This window comes from Anneissia japonica, unplaced genomic scaffold (genome assembly GCF_011630105.1).
Source record: "Anneissia japonica isolate Jap-2015-1 unplaced genomic scaffold, ASM1163010v1 scaffold6365_len125945_cov166, whole genome shotgun sequence".
Taxonomy (NCBI): domain Eukaryota; kingdom Metazoa; phylum Echinodermata; class Crinoidea; order Comatulida; family Comatulidae; genus Anneissia; species Anneissia japonica.
The window spans coordinates 80,985-101,635 of NW_022721147.1; the positions used below are offsets into that span (position 1 = coordinate 80,985).

The 20,651-nt window shown below is 33.3% G+C and overlaps 2 protein-coding genes across 2 annotated transcripts; one reads left to right on the top strand and one right to left on the bottom strand.

Annotated features, from left to right (window-relative positions):
• The first annotated feature begins 1,990 nt into the window (after nucleotides 1-1,990).
• On the top strand, nucleotides 1,991-5,042 carry LOC117111475. Its single transcript, XM_033254396.1, has 3 exons — nucleotides 1,991-2,537; nucleotides 2,820-2,953; nucleotides 4,454-5,042. The coding sequence occupies exons 1-3, from the start codon at nucleotides 2,501-2,503 to the stop codon at nucleotides 4,622-4,624; spliced, it is 342 nt and encodes a 113-aa protein (XP_033110287.1). The 5' UTR covers nucleotides 1,991-2,500; the 3' UTR covers nucleotides 4,625-5,042.
• Nucleotides 5,043-14,376: 9,334 nt separating this feature from the next.
• Nucleotides 14,377-20,364, bottom strand: LOC117111474. The gene is made up of 7 exons (XM_033254395.1): nucleotides 20,260-20,364; nucleotides 18,865-19,073; nucleotides 18,339-18,537; nucleotides 17,273-17,429; nucleotides 16,867-16,922; nucleotides 15,835-16,104; nucleotides 14,377-15,346 (listed from the first exon to the last, which is right to left on the bottom strand). Exons 1-7 carry the CDS (start codon nucleotides 20,357-20,359, stop codon nucleotides 15,231-15,233), a joined length of 1,107 nt encoding a protein of 368 aa, XP_033110286.1. The 5' UTR covers nucleotides 20,360-20,364; the 3' UTR covers nucleotides 14,377-15,230.
• Between the last annotated feature and the right edge of the window lie 287 nt (nucleotides 20,365-20,651).

A 20,651-nucleotide genomic window follows, 5' to 3' on the forward strand; every position in this document is an offset into this window, starting at 1 on the left:
TATAATCAGTTTATGAAAACAAAATTAATATTATTATTAGTATTATTATATTAGAATATTAATATTTATAGTATCAATATATATGGTTATGATAATGATGATAATGAGGCCTAGGTCTATGTGATAATGAGGCCTAAATAATGCCCATATTTTTTTTCCGGATGAAAATAACTATTGCCGAAATGAAGAGCTGATACGCTCTCTAGTACTCTCAAGCCAAAGCTAAAAGAAAGGAGCCGCGGAAATGAGATGCAACCGAATGATCCTGCATTTCATTAATGATAGCGTTACCAATTAAGAAAAGTTTGCGGAGAAACCGGAACGATTTGACGACACCCTCGCGGTAAAAAAAAAAAACAAAAACCAAAAAAAAAACCATGTTGTGGTACCGTAGTGTAGACAGTCACGTCTCTCATCATCAAGCTTGTCAAAAACAGGGAGAGATGAGAGAATACCGTAAAATCTCGAATTGAAGCCCAGTGGGCTTAATCTCGACATGAAACCCATCTCGAATTTAAGCCCCCCCCCCCTTCTTTAGTTTGCAAAATTAGCCTCGAAAAGAAGCCCATTTCAAGATAGCATAGACTTCTTTTCGAGATTGTACAGTACATACAATACTGAACACTGTACATGAATTTGAATTAAATACAAGCTTGGTTTATACTGTAGCTTAGGTGATTTAATGCCAGTCAAATACACTCAATGATACAGATTGATGTTACAGTGGCCGTATTTATTGTTTTATAGTACAAATTCACAAAATTTACAGAATTCATTTTGAAAAGAAGCCCCCACCCCCTCTTTACTTTGCAAAAGTAGGCTCGAAAAGAAGCCCATCCAAAGATCCTCTCCTGACCCGGAGTCTCGTAACGATAATTGGTTTATAAAGCATCCTATTATTATTTCGATTTTGTTTTTATTTAAGAGATCCCCTAAATATCAGTTAAGCTGGAAGAGTTACCGGTACTGTCTATATGGTGTGCAAAAACGCAATTTTTAGGGCGGTGTGTTGGTTCTTTCTATCAAGGTGTATCATCACAATTAAGACATCGGTTCTGGTCATAATCGTCTCGATAACGAAGGACTAATAATAGTAATAAAACTTAATTCGTTTAACGTGGAAGTTGGAGTTGTATTTCGTTCCTGGGAATTAAAAGTAAAACGAGAATACGAAATTGAATTAAGGCACCCTTGCTACCACTTCCGCACTGCGACCGTTTCAGAAATATCCTGCGCGGTGTGAATCTCATTTTCCGCAAACTCTTTATGGTTCAACTTCGATGACATTTTAATAACATTAATGTTTAATTATATAATGGCATTAGTGTACGATTGCTCTAATGCACAATAAATTCAAAATGGATAACTGGATTTTAGAAACATAACTGCTGTAATAACGGTTAGACCAACAGCAACTGTCAGCGTATATTTCAAATTCAAATGTACTATAAGATGTTCCTCTTGTGTTACATGTCACACACTTCAAACTTCGGGTTAACACCACTGTGGACTATCAATCTAAATTCCTACTTAATACTCTGTTGAGAAAGCGAGTTTAATATGACACCGGTGTTAAAACACTTCTTTAGAGCTATCGCTGTCCACACATTAGGGGAAAGTACTGTATCGGACTTTCTTAGTATATATTAATAGTATTACGCATGCATAGTTATTAAATCCTATATTATTTTTTTAATTTTTATAATTTCAAATGTTCTAAAATGGAAGGGCAATAGAATGCATTTAGCATTAAATGTCAAACAATAGATTTTTGAAAATGCTTAAGTCTTTAAAGAACCGGTGGCTTATAATCATGATATACGACACGACATGTTAATTTTTTTTTTGTCTAAAACATATTAATAATACACAAACCACACAAAAATTGGTAAATTGTAAACTTCCTGTGTTTTCACGACGAAATATAAAGAATCGTTGTACCTCATTTTAACAGCTTTGTCTTTTATTTTGTGGTGCTAAATTGCAATAGCCCATCTGAGTGATTAGTGGGCGGAGGATTACTTTTAAGTTATTAATATTAGACAGCTACTAAAAATTACGCTTCACGAGTTTTAATAAGCATGGTTGTCGGTCAGTTGACATTTGTGGTAAATTATAAGAAAAGATTATTTTTATCACGAAAACAAACTTTTCTTGTGATTTTCAACCAATATTTAATCAAATACACGTTCAATTAGATGCGGGAATTCGCCTGTGTATCATCCGTCTGCCAGTCGGTCACTCATTGATGAAGTTTTTAGAGGAGGTGTGCCGTCTCACCGTTTAGCCAATGAAAACGCACTCGGCAGCGTTGCCCAATCACGTGAGTTGTTTGTTATACGTCTGTATGTATAAAGATCAGCCCTAAACAACCGTAGATCATGAAGTTGTACACACACCGTTACACACGCGTACTGCATAATTTTCATAACGGATATCATTTTTTGGCACGGTAAATACAGACAAATCGAGTATCAGGGAATATTAGATCCACACCGCAATGGTTCATCTACTCTGTAGTGCTCATAGCTGTCTTAGTAAGTAGCATATATTTATATTTCTTTATATTCAGATATGTTCTATCAGGGAGGTGTTTAATAGGTCCTATTGAATAATGCTAAAACTATATTATAGGGTATAATTAATATCTTTAACCCTGCAACATACTTAAATATTGCATGTTAGGTATGTTTCATTTTATCAAATTAACTCTTTATTCTTATATTTAGGTTTTGTTTATTTTAGTTTAATGCTTTTGCTTTTAATAAATGCACTTTTAATTACTATCATCTTTTATCTCCTGTTTTCTAATCCAATAGTTATGACAATTTTCAGTGTATTAACACTATTGGTAGATTCTGCACCAACAATAACGGTATCGCACCTTTACAGTGCGATGAAGTCTGAGGCGAAGCATATGTATTGGGATACCTTTACGGCGTTTAGCCAATTTGTAAGTGAAGACTGTGAGACATTAAAACTATTTAGAAGTAATGATATTCAGTGATTGCTCCAGAAATTTTCCGATGACGGGTCCGATATGTCAGACAGTGGGTTCCAAAAAAAAGGGCCCGACTAGATCCTCGATCAGAGTCCCGGAATAAAAATTCCTGATAGGGATCATGGGGAGAGTATTGAATTTTACTTTTAGACCACGGCATTAGGGATTGGCAATCAAAATTACTTTTGGATAGGCAAATTGATATTTTTCATCCTCCTTGCCATCAACTTCATCATCACCATCAACATCATTACCACCACTACCACCACCACCATCATCATCATCGTCACCGCCGTCGTCGTCCCCATCAACCGCATCATCATCATAATTATTTACATTCTTATAAATAATATTATTACTTCGTATATATACGGTAGCCTATGTATATGTATGTGTATATAATTATATGTAATTTTCATTCAATGTGATTTTTTTTTTGCTGTGATTACTTCATACCTTTAAAACTGTTGCAAATCCGTAGCTTTTAGTTGAACCCGAATTACCTTTACCATTATTTAACGACTAGCTGAGTACCATTCAATCGATTGTTCCGCAGTTATCCTCAGTTAATTCATCTCTTACTATTTTACCGTAACATACGTATAAGTGGTTGCAAATTGATAAAGCGACTGTATTGTGATCCTGGTCTTCAGTATTATTGTTTTTTTTTCTTGCATTTCCGGATAGCCATCATTCAAACCAACAAATTATAACTGTAACTAGCTCTTGTATGATGGCGATTGTTGGAGATTTTTCTTGTAATCACAAGGGTAATTTTTTTTAACGTGTCATCATACAATTGTTATATCATGGTTATATCATTAGATAATATCCAGACTTGTGGGTAATAATATACAACCAGCACGCGTAGGCTCGCAGACAGTTCGGGACTCTCCCGCGGTTCTTCCTCATCGGGTTAAGTTGAATGGGCACTGGTAATTTTTTTTCTCTCCGATGCCCAGCGTTTGAGCGACACGTATCTTGTTGTCTTAACAGATAGTTCTTAATAGGTTGTTGTCTGCATCGGCTTTTCAACAATCTCATCGTATCCACTGCCTAGACTTTCCCATCAGAAAGCTGGATTATCCCTTTTACATTGCCCTTGCACATAACATCGCAGAAACTTGGGTCTGTATTATTATTAATTTTCATGTTCGCAGAACAACTGTTTCGACGCCTATATAAAATATTCAGATGCTTTGTAGTTACTACAGCAGTCATACTCTGAGTTCCAGTTGGTATGTGAATGGGCTTCCGACTCATTCACGTTGGCATGTAATTACACGCTTTAGACTTTACTATCAGAAAACTGAATTGTTTCCCTTGTATTGCCCTTGCTCATACATCACAAAAACTCAGGTATATAATATGAATCTAATGTTTCATGTACCCTGAACAACGGTTTCGATAACTATAAATTATAGAAAATATTCAATTGCTTTGTACTTACAGCAGGTGTTACGGGTCGGTCATTCTCTGAGTGACAATTGGTCATTGGCTGGGCTTCCGAGTCTTACAAGTTGGGTTGTGTTAGAGAGAATGACAGCGAGTGTAAGTAGACTTATCTTACCTAATCCATTACCAAACGTTACAATCCTGGAATTTATTACATACCATAATTAATATTATGGTACCAAATAGATGAATTTCCCTTATGACTGAATGTATAATGTTTGTAGTATTAGCTGATTAATTTCTTGCAAGATTAAATGTATGTAGCCTTAGGCCTAAACATGTAGGCATATACGATGTAGCCATCTTCAACGTGAAGTCAGTCAACCAAAACAATAATATGACAATGACGTAATGATATGCACCAAGTAGTCAATGTCTTTATAGGGAAATGATATATCGTTATATTTGTCGTCAATTGTCTGGACATGTCACAAATATGCAATCATGAAGTATTGTTTTGTTAAGTATGTACATTTGGGATTATATAAGATATATTATGATAAATCTTGAGTTTAAAGAGACAGTAGCATCAGAGTACTGTATAGCTTAAAGGGGCACATTAAATTTTAAACCCATTAAAAAAGGAGACACCTCAAGCTTATCGAATAAAAAAAAAAAAAAAAAAAATTGAAAATTACGTGGGCGGATATATTTTTAGGGCCTTTCAAAATAGGCCTAAATAAATTAATGTGTTGTCTTGTAAAACCCCACAACAAGGCTTCCGGAGTTGGAAATTTGAACTTAAGACACTAGGACTGAAAAGTAAGTGTCAAGCTACACTTCCAAATCAAACTAACTTTTAGAGGGAGTAAGCTGTACTCAAACCAGAATCGATAGGTTGGAGTGGGATGATAGGCTGTCCATAGAAAAACGCCATAAGGCCGTAAATGTATCAATGCGCGCGACTGATATAGAATACTTAAAACATAATAAACGTTGAATTGGTTGTTATGTGGGATGACATTATTATATCCTGGTGTCTTTCCTTATTGTGTTTCTGTGGGTTATTTAATTGCAAAACACGGTATCAAATTCTCAGGATGTATTATATGAAAATTAGACCTATTCATGATACATAATGCGATTTGATACAATAATGTGTTACGAAAAATTAGTCTTGAATTTGTATTTTTTCCTAATGACTTTACACCTATTCTTGGTACCGTGTGGAAAAGGTCATCCGTATTAATTCAAAATAATAGAAAAATGTTATTTTTATGACTCATCTATTGTGCAATAACGTTTAAACTGAAGCTCACACAATCAGTATCAGTGTGTATCGTGGCTAGTAGTGTAGAAAGAACCTTCGAAAGACTCCGATTCTCTAAGCACGGTAACTCCAGTACCACCCACATGCAACGAACGGAAGTAGAACGTTAGCAAATAAGCGTTAGCCCTTTTTAACTTGTTCCGCGCCACTGGTACTGAAATCGTACACTGGAGATAAATTGAGTATATCAATCAGCGACAGTTTATAAAATATAAATTCTAACATTTTCATACATGTAAATATTAGTGTTAACTATAATCGCCAATTAACTTTCGTGTTTAAACGGTTCTGCTTGTATACTATCGCAGTCTTTAATTCTCATTGATATTGTTTTCATTCATTACACGCGCATCGATAAGCCTTACTTCCGATTTAAGCATTACCAATCATTACTACCCAATGGACTCGGTGTTGCAATAACATTTGGTGTCAAGAACAATAAAAAGACAATATGCTTAGTTATTCTTGTCTCAGATTTCTACATGCTCATTCAGTAGTTGGAATATATATAATTATAAAAAAAGATATCTTTTTGACTTGAATCATACCGACTCAAGAGCACTTATTTGACCCTCAGTATTTGAGTCGGATTAGGTAATTTTCAATAGCCGTGTCATGTTTCCTTGACAAATTAGTGGAATGCGGATCTGTCGTCATTTTGACGGAATTTTGTTTATCAAATGAGGGGTTCCCACCCTGCCATGGTATTTTCCATTAAGCAATATCTGTCATTGACTTTGTTAAGCTCTTAGTAAACTATGTTATTATTCGATAATGGATGTCTGAATAGCATTTTATTCCAATTAAATATCATTGAAAAAGATTATTGACCTCATATAAAATAGCAAAAATTTTAGTTCATAGCATTTACGATATGTGACGGATACCCCCATACTGGAACTAAAGAGGTAACCTTTAAACTATGTCTGTGTGTGTATATATATACAAAGTGAGATCTACCTTGGAGGGACAGTACTTTCGTTCTCATTTTCATTTTGATATTATGTGGTTGTTTTACGAAAGACCTCAAACCACCCGATTATCGATAATAAACCGGTATTATTTAATTCGTTCTTAATAACGTCCACACCGTTGCATTATTATACAAGAACTACATTGCGGTTTAAGTTAATGTTAGAGGGCGTCCTATTGTTGGTAATCATTCAATTCTTGATTCTGTCAGTTCTGTGACCCAGATACGGGCAACCCAATGAATAATAAACACTATGTACTGGTCTAATATATCTGTTTAAACACGTAGAGGCGCCTACAATTTTTAGGTGTTACCTACTCAATGCCGTAGCCAGCTACTGGGACAGTTGGGACAGTCCCACACAATTTTTCTAATAGGTCCACAAAGAATGTCCATATTTTAAAAAATGGGTCCAAATTATACAGTTTTATGCATAAATGAGTCCACTTTTTTAAAACTTTGTCCATATTTCTCATATTTAGCCAAAATTGGTGAAATTTTAAGAAAATGGGTTCAGAATTTTCATATTTTTGAAAATGGGTCCACATTATCTGAATTTACGCGTAAAGTGTGTCCACCCTGACATTGTCCCGCCGCACTGTTTGAAAATCCTGGCTACGTCATTGTACCTACTCCTATAGAATAAATGCTTACAACCTATATACATACATACATATATACATACATATATATATATATATATATATAGGCCTATATATGTATATGATATAGATATATATATATATATATATGTATATATATATTATTAAAATAAAATTTGCTGAATTCACACCGATCAAAAACCAACCAACCAATAGTTCATCTGTACAAATGTTTACATTATTATATTGTGGAAAGTTTATGTAGGGTCTACATAAGATTGCCACTATGTATATTTAATTACTTCTACGTCTGTCGTGGCTGTCAAAAAAAATATTATTAATATTATTGTTATCATTATTATTATTACATTTATAGTAATTATTATTGTGTTAATTGTTATTACCTTTATTATTATTTTTGTTTGAAGGTTTGCATGGCGAAGTAATAACATATATGTTGAAGCTTACAGTACACCACGTGGGTAGTTCTGAAAAGAACTGTTGTAGTTGAGAGAGTCTCAAAGAGACTTTGAGTTGAGACTTTCTCAACTACAACGGTCCTTTTAGAGTTACTCACGTGGTTACACCGCAAGCTTCAACATATATTATTATTATTATTATTATTATTATTATTATTACCTTTATAATAATTATAATTGTTATTTTTATAATTATTATTACCTTTATAATAATAATAATTATTATTATTACCTTTATTATTATTACCTTTATAATTATAACTATTATTATTATTATTATTATTATTATTATTATTATTATTATTACCCTTATGATAAGTATTATTATTCGTTATATTTTCCAGATGAGTATGAAAAACCTGGTTGGTGTCAATCAGGTCCCGATAGCTGCTACTCTGGTATTCAGTCCAAATGCTGATGACGAGGAAATTAACAAGAGGGATTTTATTGTTTTAAGAGAGCTTAACAGATATACATTAGATCTAGCGGCTGATGTAAACAGGTTAAAAATTGCTCATGGTTAACCGTGATTTGCTGTATACGTTTTCCTACCTTTTCAGCCTTTGTTGCAATCAAATACAAACGTGAGGAGCAAGTTTAAAGGTTTTTAAATTTCATCTGAGCTGAATACCAAAGAAATATATAGTTATTTAATATTTATTGTTATTTATTAACTATTTATGAATCATTCATTGGGCTTATCTGAAATTTCCAGTGGCGTGGAATTAATAAGTAATCAGGCCCATTTACTTTCTATCCCTCTAAAATCGCATAAAATATCTTAATGAGCATGCTATTTATATATAGTTTTATTTATTTATTTATTTAACTAATTATCTATTTATTATAACATTTTTGTTTTACCTATTACTATTTTTATGCTCAAAAGTGATACAGTTTGTGAAATTCACAAACAAATTTGATTCCTATTGTATATATATTTATGTATGGATGCGAATAACTGCTTGAAATAATGTAATGTAAAGCCGAAAACAGGGTATATATTTATGATGGATTGTTCACGAATTCATCACTGTCGTCATCAGCTGTTCAGGCCACTGCTGGCCGATGGCCTCCACGAATTTCTTCCTATTATTTATTTTTGAATTTTGTTCAATCATGGATGTATTGTACTTATCTTACGTAATTCTTTATGTGAATCAATCAATCAATCATTCAATAAATCAGTCAATAAATTGATCAATCTATCTATCTATCAACAATCAATTTTCTAAAAAAATCCGTTTAAAAATGTTATTCAGAACCGTAGACATATATGGTTATACAGTTATAATTAAAATAATAATTGGGTACTTGTAAGGAAGGAATTAGTAATAGAACGGTACCAATACAATAGCCTCAGAATTGCATCTAAATATATCTAACACCCACATCAACAATGTATGCTGCGATTTTTCTTGTTTAAGTATTATTGTAGCGCGATCAATATAATCTCCTCGATTTCTACTAGGCTTATTAAGTTATCAAAATAACGGTTAATTATGCTACCTCGTATATGCCTACAGTTTGCACCTTGAATACCAGTCTTGTTGTCTGCACGCCAATGCTATCGAATAATGTTGACAATACTTCAGTCAATGTATTAACAATATAAGTCTGTTAATTTGTTGAGGATATATAAATATGAGATAATTTATTTATAGTTTTACATAGAAATGATTATTTTCTGTATTTCGAATGATTTATTATGGACAAGGTTTTTTTTTTTGATTGAAGACTGTACTTAATTTATTCGAAGATTTTTTTCGGTTTAAGGCCTAACAAATTTTCTTAAAAAAGCTTTGCATATGCCTATATAATGCCGCTGTATTGCTGTTCAGCTTGGATTGTGCCGCTTAAATATGCTAAAAGCTATGAAATGAAATGCAATATAAAAATCACATTTCTTTTAATAAGAATATTGTATCATGGTTATAATTACGTAAATCATTACTATTTTGTCTCATGACGTCATAATGGTTAAAATATTATTTTTTTTACCATGAATATAGACCATAAGATAATATAATAGCAAGGTGAATTTCCTTGCAATTTACAACACTTTATATTCATATTTTGGTTTTTAAATATTGATTGCTTTAATATCATAATATTTACTAAATCTATTGCTAATTCTCATAATCTTACACTATGACGTCATTCCACGAATTTTATCGTCTTGTAGTTTGCATATTCACCAACCTTGATGAGATTACTCTACATTTTATTAATTTTTAAAGGGCGTCAGGTACATTATAATCAATGTTTCACAGGCCTAAGATATGATATGATGGTGAGTAAGGATTATGATTTAGTTTGGCCTATATATCCTAATTTAAAGGTGCTATTATTTCAAGCTTGCTTTAAAATGAATTCAAAAATGAATAAGTGGTGATAGGCATACGCCCACATTACTTGTGAGCAACGATTTCTTCTAATGTCTCTTAAATGCATCTTAGTTGTGTAGTTTACACTTAAGCCGGCCGTGTACGCCATTAGGTCATTATACTGTGCAATATCAACACTTTGTTCTTGGTATATATAAGTTATTTATACCTTGTTATATAATATATTAGGTGCAGGGTTAAATAGCAGTGCTGTTGCTTCTTGCCAGAGAAAGATATTTCGTTAAAAAAAATGCAAAAATGATTAAAAAAAATTTTTATGTCCAACATTTTCACCACTGCTTTTTTTACTAATAAAAAATAAAAAAACAAAAATAAAAAAAATTGTCATGTATATGTATTCACTTGGTGCTGTGTCAGGTACTTGATTCATACTTAAGCTTATTTGAGAAATTCTTAATTCAGTGAAGTCTAATTACATACTGTATTATAGGCGAATTTTTCTGGCTAATTACATACGATTGCAATCACACAAAATTCTAAACTAATAACATAAGCAGTAAGAGCAGAGAGACAAGATATTTTGAATGAACCGTATAGCTAAAATAAGTTAAAATTAACCAGAGCAGAGTAAAATCTCAGGCCTAAAAATAATGCACATGCATATTATTTATACACACACATATATTTATATATGAATATATATATATATATATAAATATGTATATGAATATATAAATGCATATATTTTTTTTCTCTTACAGGCAGGTACACCCAGAAATCCCTCTATACACAATGATATACATTGCTATTAAATTTTGTATCGCAATTTTTCTATTCAAATACTAATATAAACAAGAGAAACCGTACAAAAATGTCATATTTAAAAAGAGAAGCGAATTGCACGAGACATATAATTTGAACCAATAATCCTGAATCGGAAGCAAGCATTTTAACCAAGATTAATGGCGTATCTAGAAAATATACTCGCTCCCCCAACGCTCAAGTAGTTTAAATCATCTCAAATCACCTTATTCTGCGAGCTAGTCACCTAATCATTGAACCTCCCCTATCACTTAAAGACTCCTAGATATGCAACTGGACCGAAAAGCAACAGCTCCCCTTAAAAAGTACATTGTTACAAAAATGACACCCCTTAGACTTGCAAGCTGAACCATTTATTTGCTCATTTACAAGTATTGAAGTTAGTTCTTAGAAGTTGTGAAATACAATCCATTTAGTTAACCTTCAAATAATATATATTATTTTGACAAGGCTATTTGAATATAATATTTATGACCCTATTTAATTTTATTGGGGAGTCGCAGACCTACACATTGTCCGCCCACATAACTTTTTGATTTATATTTCTATACGTTGGTCAAGTGCCCAAAAATTACTTGGCATAAAATTGCTTAAAGCTTTGTCCGCACTATCAAATTTTCTTTGATAAAAAACTGTTGTATGCCCATATATATTCATGATGTGCCTATATATGGTCATGATGTGATGTCATCATGACCATATATAGTCATGATGTGCCTATATATGGTCAGGATGTGATGTCATCATGACCATATATAGTCATGATGTGCCTATATATGGTCAGGATGTGATGTCATCATGGCAATATTTAGGCATGCAGCATCAAATTTGATAGGCTGGAAAGGGCTTAACGCTGCTTGTACGCTTATTGTGAATTCAGGATCAAAACATAAATTCATGCGTTGAATTTTCCAATCAAAAGGAGGAACATGAATCGCGCATGTCCTACAAACTGTTACGTTTACAGTACGCTGTCGTTTTGCTGAATCTTATCAAAATTATCCAAGGAGCAGTGCTTAGCGAAATGGGGTTTTGTGCGTCAAAAGTGTGACAAAAAATATCCGAAAAGTCACAATATCGAAGAAAATTCATAATGCTTCAATGTAAATTAAAATAAGAATATGCCATTTTCAAATATGTAGCCAATTGAATAATATCAAGTTCTAGTCAGTTGTATGAGAGAAAGTGCATGGGGGTTGAATTTGCACGTTAATATCCAATAGGTCTCCGTGGCCTAATGGATATCATAATCGTCCTGACAGCAAGAGGTCAAGAAGTTATACATTATTAGAGAGTATAATACTGCAGAAGATAATAAACAATTAGCATACAAAGTAATAATAATTATACAAATTCAGCAATAATAGAATTAAATAAGTAAATAACTTACAAATTCAGCAATAATAATATAAAATAACTTACATAATACAAAGGGAAGAAGGCAAATGCCCGAGAAGGTAGCAATAACCTTGTATTGGGCCAGCCTGGACACAAGAGACAAGAGAACACTGAAAAACAAAACAAAACGTAACAGAAAATGAAAAGACAAAAAAAAAAAAAAAAAAAAAAGACAAGACGACGAATCACAAGAAATTGAACCGAAAAGTCAATTGAAAACAGGGATGGAATGAATTGAATATAGGAGCGTAATTGATATTTGGCAATATGGTGTTTTTTCATTTTAGTAGAAAATTGTTTTATTGAATGTCAGTTAACAATTGAGAGAGGTTAGTCGTTCCATAACTTAGGACCAGAAAATCGAATATTAAATTGAAAGTGTAATTTGTCCTATGATTTGGAATATGAATTAAATGCCTGGATCGAGCGAAATGTTCATGCAGGGAGAGATTAGACTTAAAGATATGGTAAAAATGATTAGGAAGTAGACAATTAACAGAAGAACATAACAAGACATATTGTTGTATAAGATTAATATCGTTAAAATTAAGGTTTAGATTACTAAATAAAGAAGAGTGGGAACTCGGTGGTGCGCCAGATATAATCCTGATGGCCTTCTTTTGAAGAATTACGGTACGAGTTTATGAAGATTATATGGGTAAGTATTAGCCCAGACAATATTACAATAGCTCAGATAGGGTAAAATCAAAGAGCAATAAAGAATCCGTAATATATTAATTAAAGGAATAAATAAGGACAATCTAAAAATGACACCAAGGTTTTTGGAGACTTTATTTTCAATCTCATTAATTTGAGTCTTCCATGTAAGGCAACTATCGAGGAAAACTTTAAGAAATTTAGCACTTTCAACAGAAGGTATTTTGAAATTATCTATGCAAATATTGAGGGAGGAGGAATCTTTTGAGGGCTCCTAAACAGAATGAAGCTGCATTTTTTTGTGATTAATAGAAGGTTTATTACCAGCAAAGTATTGGGACCTAAGGATCAGATTCTCATTAACAACATCGAAAAGTGATCATTGGTAAAAGTTAGCAAATTATTTTCTATGATATTTAAATTTAAATTTGCAACGTGTTTATATGTTTATATTTATTAGGCGTTAAATAATGGGATCATCTGCACCAGCCGATGCCATTTTTACCTTCGACCCCCATATCAGTCCCCCGTTTTAATACCCTAGATACGCCATTGATTACTGTACTGCATGTGCTTACATCGCGACACCCTCTTTATGTAGTTTACACTAAACACCCACACTATGTAAAGCATAAATCATGCACAAAAACACAATTCACAGCAGTTTTCTTTATCATACCAAATGTAAAACGGCGGTAAGTGTATTAGCATATCAATTATTCATTGTTAAATTTCACGCATTTCTCCCCAGAGGAATCATTCAATACATAATTTATCATAGCTTTATTAATATACAATAATAATTATGATGAGATAAACACGATCGTGACAGGAAGATTATTAGTAACATCCAGGCATTAATCTTCTCTCCCGTGGGGTATCGTCCGAGCGTTAGCAAGATTCCAATTTTTTGCTGTCATTAGCTAGTGACAGCTAACTCATGGTAATGCCATATGTACTTTTTTTTGCTTATAATAAGCGCATGCCACTAAAGTTTGTCCGTTTTATTCCCACAGCAGGTCATATTAATTCATTTGCTCCACTTAATCAGTACACTTTACTAGACAGTATGTTTAAAGGGGTCATCCATTATTTTGATAAGAATACAAAACATTCAGGTCCTTTGGGCCTGGGGCGGTACGGCAAGCCTGCTCATGATCACGGACGCTGTGCGTCTTATACTGCGTGGTGGTAGACCTTTCATATCATTCGATCATCACTACCCGCCTGGTATCATATTTTGGGGTCCCTGGAAGTCGGCTTTCCCTACCAGAACCAGAACATACGCTAGGGTTGGTGGGGGAAGTGTGGGGGAGGAGCAGTATATGTACTCTTTTCTGAAAATTATAACAATAAAAAACACGATTGCTACATTCATCTTATTGTTTTAATAAGATATAATCTAATGCACATTTTATATACAACTATAGTATTAAATGAATATACTAACTTGAAATTAACGTACAAAAACTGTTATGATATTAAATTAATTATTTTTGTTATTGTAATACAATTATAAACCCACAATTGTAAAATGTGTATTGGGAACGTCTTGAATATAAATTCCGGTACTGTAGCCTATATTTATGTATAGGCCTATAAGACTATTTTTTGCTCTAATCGGATTAGAATTGCCAAAACAGCCTTTATTTGAGAAAGGAGCTTTTTCACTGCAAATGTGGAACTACAACACATAATTACAGTCAAAATGTGTTTGTATGATCATAAAGGTTAGGAAAATGTAATTGCACTGGAGTAAAATTGTAATAGAATATGTTGAGAATGATTTATAGAATATTAAATTTGTTATAATTGTCATTCATTCTACAATTTTTTAATTACCTTTACATATTACATGTCATATGTAACCATGTGACCCTAATTTTGTATTTTAAAAGTCATATATAATTAAAAAAGAACATGACAAACGCAGAAAACAGAATAAAGTATCATAATAATTCAAAAATATACACCCTGAGAAGTTTCATCCATTTTAAGAGAAGCACCGATTCTCTAAGACAGTTACGGTGATACACAGTTTTAACTAACTTGTTTGTACTCATGTTCGTCTATAATATTCATAGAAAGAAAGGCACATTAAATTCAGAACAATCATCTGACTAGCATTACAGTTTTCCTAATGTATTATTGTAAAATACGGTACTTAAAAAAAAAAATATAATATAAAATATAATCCCTTTGACTTTAAATGAACATGAAAATTATTAATCTATAACACACGATTGCGTCATAGTAGTGGTTGGTTGTATGCAGCACTGGTTCCAGTCGAGAATCTTATGCCATGTGTTATCCTTGAACTCATACAGACCGTCATATGATGCTAAAGAAACACAATATTAAACACATTAATCCTAAATTCGAACCAATATTCTAGCAGTAACAAAATATGTCACATCAGATATTTCATCAAAACATACAAAACCATACAACTTAACATATGGCGGCATATGCAAAAGCACTGTAGTAGTAGCAACATCAGTAGTAGTAAGTGCCAGTAGTATTAGTGGCAGTACAATGATAGTGGTACAATAGCAGTAGCACAGCAACAGTACAGTAGGCAGCAGCAGTAGTAGCTGCAGTAGTTGTAGGAGACTCTACTTTAGCAGCAGCAACTGTAGGCCTAGTATCAGTAGGTAAAATCGTTATGATAGTTATAGTAGCAGTAAAGTAGTAGCAGTAAGTGTACAGAAGCAGTACCAGTACCAGTACCACCATCATCATAGCAGCAGCAGCGACTTAGAATTGTAGCAGGTAGTTGTTGCCGGTTTGTTGTAGTGGTGGAGTAGAAAAATCAACATTATTTCTTACCACCTCTATTTTCGCTGATGTAATCATTCAAAATATTCGAAGGGTTTAACCAATTCATATCATCTGTTGATGTTGAAGGTACACTTGTTATTGGTACAAATGTAGCCGATGATTTTATACCTAAATATTTCCACAAACTTATCGTCTGCCAGCTGCGCCCTCTATCGATGCTTCTGATTATGATCTTATTGTGTCGTGAGTTCCGTGTGCCGTATATAACGAAAGACTGAGACTCATAGCCTAAGAGCATGTTGACATCTGTTGATAGACCTTAATACAAAATGTTTATAATAAACATAAACTAAACGACATGTATTCAGTATCATTGTAATTACAATGTAATTGTTCAAGAAATAGCCAAGTCAGCTTATATAGTTCTTTTAGTTTACTTACTGAAGATGACTGTGTGATAAAGTAGAAACATGTTGATTAAATCTTGGTTTATTGCTTTCAAAATGTGTTGTTTATTATACCCTCTCGATTGTTTGGATCTATTATTCATGATTTGAGTTACAACAGTTATGACAGTAAAACTTCTCAAAAAATGCAGAAAAGGTGAAGCTGATCTCAATTTGTTGAACAACTGTAAAACATTCAGTGTTTTTTCCCAAGTATACAATGTAATATTAGCCTACTATTATTAGTAGTAGCCTATTATTAATAATAATATTGTCATCATCGTCATTATCATTGCCACTTCTCAACAACATCAACATCAATTGTTGTTTTCTTAATGTTATTACATCCGCTAAGGAGGTCATGTATTTCACCGCCGTCTGTTTGTCTGCTTGATAGCAAGATTTGCAAAACTATACTAAATGAATCACCATCAAATTTAGCGCAGTTGTGAATATTAGTCTAAGAAGAGTGGATTAAATTTTTGGGTGAATAGGTCACAGTAATAAAAATAAAATCAATAATACTTATGATAATTACGAAAAACTAATGAATGGACCGTTAAAATGCATATCATTCTAACAATAATAATAATTATTATTATGTATAATCGTACAATATATACTCAGTACTTACGCGACCAACTACTGCTATCGGATTGTTGTAAGCAATATGAACCTAACCAATTATGACTGAATGAAAAAGAACAAGGGTATTACATAGCGAAAATTGACGCAAGAAACATTGTATTTAGACTATTTAATGTTGATATATATACATATATATATATTACTTTTAATTTTTGTTTTGGTTTCTTTGTATTTTTATGTATATTAAAGTAATAATAACAATAATATTAACAATAACAATAAATAATAATAATAACAATAAATAATAATAATAATAACAATAAATAATAACAATAATAATATCAATAAATAATAATAAATAATAATAATAATAATAATAAAATTCAACTTATAGCGCATATTGCTGTAAGCTGCTATTCCCTTCAAACACACACATACAGAACATTACATACCTTGTAAACAAATAATAACATCTTTTTCCAGCTGCTGTATCTGTATATTCTAACCTTAGGGGCAGTGAATTACAAACGAACAATTGTCCATCCATCACCATGAACCCTCTGTCCGCTTCATTGATGTTTGACCATTGTGAATCGGTGTTGTAACATTCTAAATATAGCAATGATTTGTAAAGGAAAACAAATAATTTATTTGTAGTACTCTAAATATATTACCTATACTAAACGAAATCTGTTAGTAGGCAGGCTGAAAAATAGTTTTGAATTATTTGGAAAGAGGATAAAAATTGGCATTATAAATATACACAATGTCAACAGTAACAATTTATTAATATTAATACTTTGTTGTTCTGCTATATACTGTTCTTTTAAATATTCATACTGTGTACTTGTAGTGATTTTGTTTTATATGAACTGTCCAACAGCGAACTCACTTCTTGTACATTTTCTTCAAAGATCTTATAAACACAAGATAGCGTTCTCCGCGATTTACGCGTAACAAATAGAAGCGTCGGTCAAGGTTCAAAAGTTTCCAATTTAGCAAGAGGGCGTCATTCATGCACTATTATACCAAAGAGAAAAAGTAATCAGTTTTGGAAGAGGGCGTCCTATCTGTTGCCATGGATTTGAGATGGTTCCTGTTCTGCTGTTCACAGTACGGTATGGTCATAGCGGTCAAAGGTCAAAAGTTTCCAATTTAGCAAGAGGGCGCCATTCATGCCTTATTACAGAATTTGCACGCGTAAATCGCGGAGAACGCTATCTTGTGTTTATAAGATCTTTGATTTTCTTTTACAAAATCAATAAAAGTTGTATACTCTAAATTCGGATTAACGCTGCATCTACATCGGATCCGAATCGAAATTCGGACCGCCTTTCCGAAACGCTTACACCAGCCTCCCTATTCTTACACTCTGTAGGCTTTCTTATCCGAAAATTCAGAATCAATGTGAATGCACCTTAAGAGAGAGTACACTGAATCGTCCTGACCTTTCTAGCGTTTCATCAACAATCATGTGAACGAACCGCATTTTCACTCCATTATTTCTTTTATAATTACCTTTATTCGTTTGTTCTCCATTTTCTTCGTAATAACAACCAAATAATTCTATTCTTAAACTGTTAAAGTTCTGTGAGCAGTAACTCTCTAATTTGATAAGCACATAGCGAGCATCGACTGCGGTGAGAAGATAGTGGTGTTTCACGACACTAGGGTCTAGTATTGCGTGTTCGAAATAAGTTCTATGATTGGGATCCGTCTAGAAATTAATTTAAAAAAACAGAACAGATTAAGAAATGACATCATAGAAAAACTGAAAATATGTGTATGGGTATTTGAAATCTGTAGTTGAAAAAAATGCCAAAGCAGTAAAAACGTTCTCCAAAATAATCCTTTGAACTTTGTGTCAATCAAGTGACCAATCAAAACTTGTGTTATTTAAGCCATAGCCATATGTCACAAACACGTACAAACTGACGTACGTTTTGCTGTTAAAGATACCATGAGAAAATAGCCAAAAAACCCATAATATTTAACAATACATTACATTACAGTATGTATCGGGTATCAGGACATAATAATTTACCTGTATTCTAGGAGTGGCAACCATATAGACGTCCCTTTCAGTGCCGTAAAGAAATTGAAAACTGCCCGTTGTTCCTTCAAAATCATTACTTGTTCCGACTCGAGAGCCGCCCTGTGTTGCTATACTTGTGATAGTGGCGTTACGCAACAGGTCGATAGCAAGCCAAGTGTCATGGGTAGCAATGCCATGTTGACCATATATTTTCCAAGCTGCAATTAGACAATACTTATTTGATTACAGCCTATTGCATGTTTTATATTATCTTGGGAATATTGCTTTACTAATAGTACAATGGTTAGGCGAATCGAATGGTGGAGCGGTCAAGTCAAGGGCTAACGTACAGCCATAAATTCGGCACTGGTTCGAACGGCAAGCTCGCTTATGGTTCTGGAGGTGAAAAAGTCTTCTCGGATATGGACTATAAACCTTAGGCCCAGTGTACAGTTGGCTAATGCGCACTAAAAAGAACCCAGTACATCTTTCGAGACGAGTAGGGGGGTTACCCGGTCCATACAGCCCCTATTGTGGACAGACTAGAGTTATTGGTACCGGTGTACCGGGTACCGTATCTCAGACACGAAGTGACCCTATGGGGAGTAGAAAGTTATTGCACGAGCTAGTCCACGCCTCTTCAAGTACGATGATCCTCACTTCAGAGAGGTCTGTACTTATCGGAAGATAGATAGCAAATATATACTATATTATATTATATATATATATATACTATAATATATATTAGTATTATGATACCGGTACTGATAACAAAATACTGGTTATAATAATAATAACAACAATAACAAGGAGGACCACGATAAATGTAACATTTTCAAGGTGTGAATAATTTATAAGTAGTTTTTAAGTTATGCGCCCGGAAGATACATAGACACACACACACACAGTGGCGTATCTAGGGGATACGCAGCGGGCGCAAGCCCCCCCCCCCCCAAAAAATTACTCGCGCCCCGCAGAAATCACAGTCAAGTAGTTAAAAATCACCTAAAATCAACTTATTCTGCGAACAGCGCCCCTCAACTGATCATCGAGGCCCCCCCCCCACTTCATCTTCGCGCCCCCTCCCCCATCGCAGCACTCCCATTTCAAGACTTCTAGATACGCCACTGCACACACACCCTCACACAGACGTGCGCTATTGCAATACTCTTCACCGCTTCTTTATTAACAGCTATAGTAACAGTAACAAAAACAATAACATTTATAGTAACAAGAAAAAAAAAAGTAAATTGTAATCAAAAACCTAACAAAACATACTGGTCTTTGACGAAATAAAATTAGTATTTTTTTTAGTTTGACATTTTTACATTAACCAACCAAAGATATCTTCTAATGTCAATAATAGTTAAAAAACAACATCAACAATTATTAATTATAGGGTACCTGTATTTGGCATGTTCAACCGGGCATTGTGCGCAGGCGCAGCTTCATCTGGAGCTTCTGATGATGTTATTTGACAGTCTTCAATGTATCCGCTTTCCATTCCAAGTGCCATTCGCAAAAATATAAAAATTCTGGACCCATTTTCTTAAAAACTTTCCAATTTTAGGCTAAATATGAGAAATCTGGACCCATTTTTCAAAAAATATACTATTTTTAAGCATAAAACACATTTTTCGAAAAAATATAGAAAAATGAATTTATGTCGTGGGAGGGCGTATACTTGGCAATTTTGTAGAGGCGCTATATTTGTTCTGGTTTGAGGGGTAATTTAATAGTTTGCATTAGACATGTGAATCCTCTCTTTGCGGCTTTGCTTCCAAGCCTCGCACACC

Coding starts and splice junctions, on each gene's coding strand:
- LOC117111475 (XM_033254396.1), top strand. CDS start 2,501: ATGGTTCATCTACTCTGTAGTGCTCATAGCTGTCTTA. Junction 2,538..2,819: donor TAGTGCTCATAGCTGTCTTA/GTAAGTAGCATA, acceptor CTAATCCAATAG/TTATGACAATTTTCAGTGTA. Junction 2,954..4,453: donor TTACGGCGTTTAGCCAATTT/GTAAGTGAAGAC, acceptor TTGTACTTACAG/CAGGTGTTACGGGTCGGTCA.
- LOC117111474 (XM_033254395.1), bottom strand. CDS start 20,359: ATGGAAAGCGGATACATTGAAGACTGTCAAATAACATCATCAGAAGCT. Junction 16,923..17,272: donor TGTTATTATTTGTTTACAAG/GTATGTAATGTT, acceptor TTTTTCATTCAG/TCATAATTGGTTAGGTTCAT. Junction 16,105..16,866: donor CGATAGCAGTAGTTGGTCGC/GTAAGTACTGAG, acceptor TTTTGTATTAAG/GTCTATCAACAGATGTCAAC.